Source organism: Garra rufa, chromosome 10, assembly GCF_049309525.1.
Source record: "Garra rufa chromosome 10, GarRuf1.0, whole genome shotgun sequence".
NCBI classification, from domain to species: domain Eukaryota; kingdom Metazoa; phylum Chordata; class Actinopteri; order Cypriniformes; family Cyprinidae; genus Garra; species Garra rufa.
The window spans coordinates 4,888,394-4,898,768 of record NC_133370.1 but is presented as its reverse complement, the minus strand read 5'-3'; the positions used below and the strand labels follow the sequence as shown (position 1 = coordinate 4,898,768).

Below are 10,375 nucleotides of genomic sequence, written 5' to 3'. Positions count from 1 at the left end.
ATCACATGCCCCTGTGGAGTTGTGTATTCCCTCAAGTTCCTTCTTCGGGCAGAGTCTCCACGGGACTACGCAGATTGTCTTTTGTCTTTTAAACATTTCCCAAATATCAATATCTATGACTTTGCAAGGGGCTTAGCCACACACACTAACCTTAGGGAGCCAGAATGTATCCCTTTCAGACCTTATGAGGGACGACTAAAAGAGCCTACTCCAGAAAATATCAAACTAGCCGTTGAGGGTCAACTGAAAGTAAACCTCCTTTGGTTGAAGGAAAAGAAGGACAACGTGGATCCAGATTGTCACCCTGTTACAGGTTCAGCTGAACATTATGCACTTTACGATCTGTTTCATGAAAATAACACTAAAGATCCTCGAGATGCATTGCGTAAGATTCAGATAGTCCCAGAATTGGCAGGCTGGGTGAACAGTCAATGTGCTGAACAGCTTTTTTCTGACACGAGAAAAAACAATTACTTCCTCAACACACTCACTCCATCTGGACACATTTTCATGATGCGAAATATACTACAGCATTACAACACAAAACAAAATAAGAAGATAGAAGATGGCATCAGAAAGATTATACCACAAAATGCCCAGTTGCGTTTAGATGTACATGGACAAATAATAATGGGTAACTCAGTTCATTTGTTTATACATTTTTATTCATGTCATGACTTTTCTGTGTGTTATATTACAATTTTCTTTTTATTGGTGCTACCCCAGTAGCCCCAGCCTCAGATGGGACACCTGCAGCCCCAGCCTCAGATGGGACACCTGCAGCCCCAGCCTCAGATGGGACACCTGCAGCCCCAGCCTCAGATGGGACACCTGCAGCCCCAACCTCAGATGGGACACCTGCAGCCACAGCCTCAGATGGGACACCCGCAGCCCCAGCCTCAGATGGGACACCTGCAGCCCCAGCCTCAGATGGGACACCTGCAGCCCCAGCCTCAGATGGGACACCTGCAGCCCCAGCCTCAGATGGGACACCTGCAGCCCCAACCTCAGATGGGACACCTGCAGCCACAGCCTCAGATGGGACACCCGCAGCCACAGCCTCATATTGGACACCCGCAGCCCCAGCCTCAGATGGGACACCCGCAGCCCCAGCCTCAGATGGGACACCCGCAGCCACAGCTTCATATTGGACACCTGCAGCCACAGCCTCAGATGGGACACCTGGATCCGTGGCTAGGCTGATGCGTGCTGAAAGGGAAATAAAAGACTTCCGGCGCTGGGAAGGCCCGAAAACTTTGGTAAATTTCATTTTGACAGTCTCCAGTGGACCTTTTGATTGTCATTATTTCACCAACACTTGTTTGTGCTCCACAAAATAACTCAATTGTGGGGTCGGGGAAATTGTGGAGAGTGCTGATATGTATTTTTCATTTTCCAGCATGACTGTGTGTTAGATTGCACAAAGCCACAGGATGAAATAGTCTGTTCTGTCGGCACAACAGTCTTAAGAAGAGCAGATTGTGTTGGTCTGGGAACCAGTTGTGAACTGGAGGCAACAGTAAGTAACATTTATACGGTTCCATTACGGTTTGCCTGTGCTAACATTTATTCTTTTGCTAGGTTGTAAACTGCTGCCTTTCATTGATATGCCACCTTGCTGGACAGAAGGTATGTTATGATTTAATTTACATTTAAAGGGATACTCCATTTTAAAATGTAAATTCTGTCATCATATATTCACCCTCATGTTGTTTCAATCCTGTATGAATTTCTTCTGCTGAACAGAAAGGAAGATATTTAGAAGAATATCAGTAACCAGACAGTTTCTGGTCTCATTGTCTTCCATAGTAGGAAAAAATATATACTATTGAAGTCAATGAGACCAGAAACCGTCTGGTTACTGATATTCTTCTAAATATCTTCCTTTCTGTTCAGCAGAAGAAAGAAATTCATAAAGGATTGAAACAACATGAGGGCGAGTATATGATGACAGAATTTTCATTTTAAAGTGCAGTATCCCTTTAATACCTTATGTAAATGCATAGGTTGTTTTGAAAGTTATGGTTTTGATATAGCTATACTTAATCACTTTCATCTGCTATTAGGGATTAGATGTCCTTGCTGTGGATTCCTATGTATTGGCATGTTGGAGTCCACCTCACTGCGTAGACCCTTTTGAGTCATTACCAGTTAGTGGTTATTACTTCATATAATTACAATTTGATTAAAGAGATGTGTTTGTACTCTACACTGTTGTTGCATCAACTTTGATCTGTGTAATTTGCTCTCCAACAGGCAAATGCAGCATTTAAAGACTGCATCCTTTTTCCAATATGGACACCTGGACACTGGCATTTGTGTGTAAGTTTTGACTGTCAATTGTGTCATCTTTTAGCATTTTAATAGGTGTTGAAGACAGACTTGTTGCAGTTTTACTAATGAGGAGTGAGTAAGCAGTAGGTTTGTACATTCCAACGTGAGATATACAAGACCAATGCACTGGTCCGTCAGCATTGTTTTGATTGATTTACATATATTCACAGGTCATGAAGCCCAAACTTAAAAGGATGTACATTCTTGATTCATCCGACCCTTGTGGTTTTGGGCAGGCGTATTACGTGTCCATGTTCAGGTTTTATACTAATATTTAGGGACTGTTCTTTGTCCCCTGTTCAGTGCGAGGTTTGGGACTGTTCATTGTCCCCTGTTCAGTGCGAGGTTTGGGACTGTTCTTTGTCCCCTGTTCAGTGCGAGGTTTGGGACTGTTCATTGTCCCCTGTTCAGTGCGAGGTTTGGGACTGTTCTTTGTCCCCTGTTCAGTGTGAGGTTTGGGACTGTTCTTTGTCCCCTGTTAAGTGCAAAGTTGACTGCTGTTTGTGTACTTTTTAATGTTTTTATGTTTGTTGTTGAGATGGCCCTTGCTTAAAAGATCCAACTCTATCTCTATCATAAAGACTGAGCCAGAGTGGTTTATTTAGAAATGTAACTATTCTTCTACAACAATTCTCGTAGATTTCTTCAATGCCAAAATCTGTTGAAAATCAGTAGTAAGCACATGTTGGGTTAGGCCTAGTCAACCACTGAAAGAATGGCATTGAAAGAACTGTAACAATAGAGAACAAAGTACATGTCAAACTTGCTACTGCAGCCCCAATAGCGGGTTTTTCAAAACGGACCTATAGTGGTGGATCCTAATTTTAAAACTGTTTTCAACATTTAAGAAGTTTTAACTCTGTATCTGTTCTCTTTTGAAGCATGATCGCAACAAAATTGGTAGCTGGAAACTGGCAACTCGTTAAGAACAAGGTACAATTTACTCAGCATTCAACACTATTTTCTGACAACTGTCATCAATACAAAATTTATATAGTATGTTTTGGATTTTTGCCAGGATATTCCATCACAGAGAGACCACTTGGACTGTGGGGTGTTCATGCTAATGGTATGTTACAAATGAAGCTCCAAGTTAACCTTACCAGACTTTGGGGGTTACATTAGAGGCTTTTCAAAGGCAATGGGTATAGAAAGAATTTGTAAGTGCTAGGAAATGTATAATTTTAAAATGAATATCTTATGTGTTACAGTATGCACTATACATTACTTTTGAGTGGCCATTTGATTTTACCCAGGTGAGAGCCTTTAATTTATTACAGAAATTAGTTGATGACTGTTTCATTTTGTCTCAGTTGTTGATGTTGTTGTTTTTTTTTTTGTTTTTTTTTGGGTTCTTGTTTCTTTAGGTTGACATGCCTTTAATCCGAGAGTGTTGGCTGAACCTTGCATTGAAGTGCATGAGTCATGAAAGGTGAGAATCAGATTTGCAAAACAATGTTGTCTTTCCAAAGTTTTCACTTTCTTTGTTTTAATTTTTAAACCATTTACCGTGTTATAGGGAAGCCTCAAGCCTCAAGAAGTTTCAAGTGGATTACATGCATGGTTGTCCCAAGGACCACTGGATTCTTATGGTATAATGTCTGACAAGTCACTAGCAATTTGCACATTGTAGAAATACAGAATACTGCCTCTCAGAATACTAGTGTTTGTATTCCTTGTACAGCGAGTATGTTTATTTTATACAACCTTGACTTCACAATCACCCTGTTAGATTGTACTTCACAATAAAAACAGTTGGGCCGTTATCCCTTACTTTTTACCCACTACATACATATATACCAAAAACAAAGACATAGATAAATTGAAGAACTGGGCTTTTGGGCCATTATCTTTTCTTTTGTTTCTCTTTTTTATTTATTTGCTCACAGTTGCCAGCATCTGTTCTGGAGGACATTTTTATTGATGTGGTTCTCCAGGAAGGTGACGAGGCAATTTCGAAGCTGGCCCTTGTGTGCACTCGCTTCAGAGACCTTGTGACACGGGAAGGCTTCAGAAGACGAGCCCATTTTCTTTGGCTTGACAGTAAGTGTTAATTGCAGAGTTTTTGCATAACTTTTTCAAAAGTTACATATTTTTATAAAAAGTCAGGTGATTTTTGATTGATTGGCTGTTTAATGAATTCCAGCCTTGTGTATTTTTGAATGTGTGATTTAAAAAAAAATGTTTTATGTTTACAGGTGTCACAAATTGGACCAGTTTCTCACCATACTACAAGGCGGAGTACTACAAAATGTACAAACTGGAAACGTGTAGGCAATGTGGTGATGTTTACAAACACTGCACTCCAGGTATGCATTGTTAGTTGTTGCCATGGAGTGTTTTACTTTCAATGATGAATTAAAACATTTAAAAAATAATGAACATTGAAATATTTGCCTTCTTTGCTAACCCACAGGATATGGAGGTCGAGGAAGAAAGGGGGAACTTTTTAAAGTAATAAGTGAAGACACCCACCCAGACTTCTGCAGCGAGTTCTGCCAGATCTGTGCTGACCTGAAAGGATAAATAATTGTGAATGTCTGGTGGTTTCCCTGTAATGTTTGTAATGTCATTCTGCGTGTGCCTCCAATGTGGTTTTCCTTATGTTTTGCCTTCAAAGTTTCCCTACTGTTTTCAAAATGTTTGTTTTACCTAGTGTGTCAATAAACGTGTTTTTTTTCTCCTATTTAATTGTGCTGGTAATTAATTTTTTAATGAATTTATGTGAGATACTCTTCATTTATAAGTATAAAATTAGTGCTGCTATAATTTAGTCACTTACAGTTGCATAATCAGTAGTGGAAAAGCACACATTTTCTACTTGAATTTAAACTTGATTTAATATTATTCAAAAGTAGAAGCGCCTATTTATTAATATACTTAAGTATTTGAAATCAAAGTGCATGTGGACTACTGAGAGGGGTAAAAGATCAGCCAGTCAAAGAATACATTTCCTTTTAAGAGATATTTATTCTTGCCAGTAACAAGGAACCACATGCTTTTCAGGGAAGATGAAATTTAAGAATTTTTAATCATTCTTTTTATTTTGGATTATAGTTTTTTGGATTATTTTTCCAAATGAAAAAAAAAAAATCACATTCACACAATGTACAAACTGCAATGCTTGTAACTTTTTAAACTTTATTAAATAAGATTTGTTTTCAGCTAATTTGTTTTTCCATCAAAAGTCAAATCATCTTCAGTGTAGATTTGTTTCAAAGCAGCTTTACAGAGATAAATTTATAATTTAAGGAAACGGAGATTGTTTTGGCTTTATAGCGGTTCTTTAATAAAGTTATTTTCCAGCTTGACGACACCATTCTCTCTACACAGCCTTTAAACGCGAACCTGTGAGAAACGCTAGGAACCTGTCGACCAATCAGAATGCAGTGGGAGGAAATCCAACTCCGCCCCCTCAATCTGGATCCAACTCCGCCCCTTGGATCTGGATCCAACTCCGCCCCTTGGATCTGGATCCAACTCCTCCCAGTGGATTTCATGTTCTGCAGTGAGGTGCTACTGATTCATCCAGCCGGCTCCTAGATGGCTCCTCGGGGGGAGACCATTGAAGATCCAGCTCCTCGACAGCTTTAGATAGGACGCGGAACAGTTCGGCGTCCATACCGGCGCTGGCGGCGCTGGATTGCGCAGACGGCAAGGGGGCGGGGTCATGGGAAGAGCCCGACAACTCCTCTGCGTCAGATGCGGCCAATGACATGCTGTCATCCTCGCATTCACTTCCTCCGAAGGAGACCAGATCGCTCGCAGCCGCAGAGGGACGCTGGTCAGGATGCAGGAAGAGAACTGGCGATTCCTCTCCATGTGGTGAAGGCGAGGAACGCGGGGTCTGAGCCGGCGTGAGCTCGCCTGTCACCGCGCTCTTAGCTCTCCTGCCCCGCTGCTTCTTCCTAGCAGGCTCTTGCGAGGAAGTAAGCGGGAGGGCGTGAGAAGCGGCGTCGCTCTCTGAAAAGAAAGCTAGCCGCGAGCGGAGGGAAGTGAGACTCATATTCCCGCAATGGGAACATTCCGTCTCATTGAGCGCAGCCTCAGCGTGGGCGTGACCCAGGCACGAGACGCACTCAGCGTGAGTGTCAGCGGCGTGCAGAGGGGCTCTGCACGAGCGACAAAAACGCCGTGGCATTTGAAACAACGCCGTAGAAATTTGCTCTTAATTTGCTCTTTCAGATGTTCGCCGGATAGCAGCAGGGAATCAGCTCCGGAGCGTCAATCCGCCGAGCAGTGAGGATCCGCTGCGAGGCTCGTCAACGGCGAAGAAGAGGCTTGCTTGAGCGAAGTCTGCGTAGTCAGTCTCTGCGAAGATCAGAAGTCGTCGCTGAAGAAGAAGGATCTGAGTTCCCTATGGCGAAATGCTCGCTTATATAGCCAGATGCTCCGCCCCTTTTGGCGCGATCGGGCGCGAATCATCGCCATAGGTTTGTGCATCTCCGCTGCCGAGCCATTGGTTCGTTTCTTTAACACTGCACGAACCAATGGCCGTGCAGTTACACTGCGTTATTGAAATGCTTCAGTCTCAGGAGAAAAGGAGCTTTTCCCATAAGCGTCTTTCAGACGCAGTACGAGTGAAAGTATCGAAAGGGAACTCCTTAATTTATTAGTATTTAAGTACAATTGTTGACTACCTAAACAATGCACGTTGCTTATTTCATTTCAAGGGCAAATAAACCATAATAGCTACTGAAGCAGTGCTGTGATTGTCTGGACCTTTGATACAGTACAACAATCATTTAGAAATTATTTTTTATTCATCATAATCTCTAAGTTTTATTTCAAAATATCTTCTAGATGAGCTTTTGGGTGCAAGATGTTGCAAACTTGCGACCAGCAACAACATGCTGAAACAGCAATGAAAATGAGCTATTTGAATATCAAAGTTACTCATGTCTTGTCATCACAAAAACCAGCATATGATTCACTGTGTTAGACAAAAGCATGTTTTTTACACAAACAGATACATATTTTAGACTTTCACTTTCAGAGAACAGTAACACTTTATGGTGAAGAGTATTTCTTGTTTTAGGGGTGAGGTGCTAAAGGTCTAGTCCTCATTGCATTTTAGTCTGTTCTGGCCAAAAACCTCCCACTTAGACTGTTTAGAGCTGTGTTTATGTGAAATGGACTGAAGAGAGAGGGAAGGGTTGAAATATGATTTATAACATCATTGTTTAAACAATTAGAAATGAGATGTGGTGGTGAAATTATGTGATCAATGAAATCAAGGTTTTCAGAAATAGAAAACAACGGTCATGGATAAAAATAATAAGCATGAATCAAATTTTATAATGTATTTTATAAAAAAATAATAATAAGCATGAATCGTTTAAACATTTAAAATCATATTGCACAAAACTGAAATATAATGTATGTAGTTGATTTATAAAATTGGTAGTTCTGTTATGTTTGTTATTTTGGCCTTGCTCCCTTCTGAAGTCAACACCCTTCTGTTAATGTTTTTGTTTTGAAATTTGTAAATAAAAACTTCTCTTTTACGGTAGTGGCCATTGTCGATGTGGGTTCTTTTTGTAGCTTTTCTGGGTTTGGAGACGGCGTAAGCTCTCTCGCGTAACCATTTAATTTCTGTTGCGGTCCCCCCGGACATATTCAGGCCGTAACACTTTTGTAAAGGGCATTTGATTTTTCTTTGTATGTTGACTTTGTGAACACTGGGTCGGTAGGCTACTTCTGCGGCGATGTAGGATGATTTTAAAGTTAGGGAAGAAAATGAGATGGGAGTTCCCTTCCGAAGGGAACTCTCACTGCGTCCTCTAGAGGGCGCTTTTGGGGAACGCTGCAGCGTGCCTCGAGTCTGAAGAATGCATAGAAAAACTACATGAAATGGCCGGCGCCAGCGTATGACGTCACCGCGGCGCGTCAGTCGCTGCCGTTGCGTCACTACCGGGCGACCATAACATAAAGAGGCGCCCGTGCAACACAATACATCTTCGCTGTCTTCAGCTTTCTCGGTTTGGATGTGCATTGGAAGAAACGGTAAGAATCCTTTCTTTGAACTACTATCATGGCAAGCACTAGCAAGTCGTTTAAGCGGTGTGTTCATCCGTGTCCTCGTTATTTGACACCTGATGACACACATGAGCTTTGCGTATTCTGTTTGGGCGAAGAGCACACACGCGATGTCCTTGAGGGGGCATTGTGTGTACATTGTGAGCGCTTCCCTATGAAGAAGCTCCGGTCTCGTCTGTCTCTCTTTCTGAGGAAAGATGAGCGTTCACTTGCCCCTCGCGGTTCGGGTCCTGCCGTTGCCGAGGCACGGAGGAAACTGAGCTCGTGGGGCTCGCAAGTGGAACTGGCTGACGAACTTGAGAAGGGTCTCTCTCTCTCGCCAGTCGGAGACGATGACAGGCTCCTAGTTGATGATGATGCGTTATCGCTGACGTCGTCAGATCCAGGAGCAAGTGCTCTTTTGGGTTCCACCCAAGAAGAACAGGAAGTGCTAGAGATGGATGAAGACGCTGAGGCTGAATCCTCTCTACCTTCCTGCCCTGCATACGAAGAGCTGCTAGAGGTTATGGACCGCGCCACGGCCAGGCTCGACCTGCCGTGGAAGCGGGCTAGAAAGATAACGCCGCGGGGTCGCCTCGACGAGCGGTATCTTTCAGGCCATAACCACCCAGCTCCGGTGAGTCTCCCATTCCTTCCCGATCTTCATACTGAGATCGAGAAGGGCTGGAAAAAGCCGTACTCGGCGCGCATTCATAGTTCGTCCATGGCGAGCTATGCTAATATCGAGGGATTGCGTGACCACGGCTATGAGAAGATGCCCCCTGTTGAAGAGACGCTAGCCTGCTATCTCTCCACAGGGCGGGTCTCCTCTCTCAAGACTCCCTCTCTGCCTTCTCCGGCCCTGCAATTAACATCCCGGCTGAACGGCAGAGCGTATGCAGCAGCAGGTCAGGCGGTGGGTGCACTGCACACCATGGCAGTGCTCCAAGCCTACCAAGCCGATCTGCTGAAAGACCTGGACAACGGTCAGGGTCTTTCTCCTGACCAGGTGGCTGAGCTCCGTCGCACCACGGATCTCGCTCTCCGTGCCACCAAGCAGGCCGCTACCCACATGGGCAGGGCCATGGGGGCTATGGTGGCTACGGAGAGACATCTGTGGTTGAACCTGGCTGATGTCGGGAGGAAAGAGAAGGGCTTTCTTCTCGACGCACCGGTTTCGCCATCTGAGCTTTTCGGTGCCTCCGTCGAGACGGTGGTCGAAAAGTTCAGAGAAGCGAAGACGCGCTCAGCTGCCTTCAAGTCCTTTATCCCTCGAAGGCCCAGGTCTCAGCCCGAACACCACAGGGGTCCTGCGCCGCCTCCTTCTGAGGAACAGAGGCAGGTGCAGAAGGCTAGTGTTGCATCCCGCGCTCCTCCTCCCCCTGCGAGCAGGTCTAGGAGGCGACGCGGATCGAGAGGTGGCAGACAGGATTTAAGGGAAGTCATCCAAGCGAGACAAAATTCTCGCAGGGGTCAGAGTAATACCTAATAAAACCTCTCCTTCCCTCGGTCCAGTCGGGTCGCCATATTAATTCCCCTGTCTCCATTAAAGCTTCCTGCACTCCCCGGACCTATGATGTTCTTTGGTGGTTCTACCTGTATAGAACCCTAATTTACTGACGGTCTGGAATCAGGCGGTCTCTGAGGGGAATCCCGCCTCTTTCTATGAAGCAGGATGCTCTTAAATGGGTGAGTATGATCCGTTTTTTACTTTGAAGGAACTTCATACTGTCTCAGGCCTGTGTATGTTTCCTCTCTCCACAGAAGAAATACGACGAGTCTACGGCAGACGCCCCCCCTCTGATCCGATGGATTAAGGTTACGGCAGTGTTTTGTCCTCTCCACTCCACAGGCTGTGCGGTAAACCAACCCTTACAGCATATATTACACATAGGACCTTGTCCTCTTCAAGGTAAGCTCCCTAAGTCTTTCTTGGGTTTGCCCTTGGTATGTTTATGCTGTCCTTTGCATGCCTAGTGTAGACTTATGCCCTATTGAGACAGGAGCATAACTCCCTAGTTAC

General features: G+C 44.0%; 1 protein-coding gene across 1 annotated transcript in view; it reads left to right on the top strand.

The window, feature by feature from the left end:
* LOC141343836 (uncharacterized) overlaps positions 1-1,203 on the top strand; it is a 5,022-nt gene extending 3,819 nt beyond the window's left edge. The window contains exons 8-9 of the mRNA XM_073848494.1: positions 1-612; positions 730-1,203. The exon at positions 1-612 is cut by the window's left edge and continues 14 nt beyond it. Coding sequence (XP_073704595.1) covers positions 1-612; positions 730-1,203 — 1,086 coding nt within the window. The remainder of the gene's footprint in view (positions 613-729) is intronic.
* Positions 1,204-10,375: the final 9,172 nt, after the last annotated feature.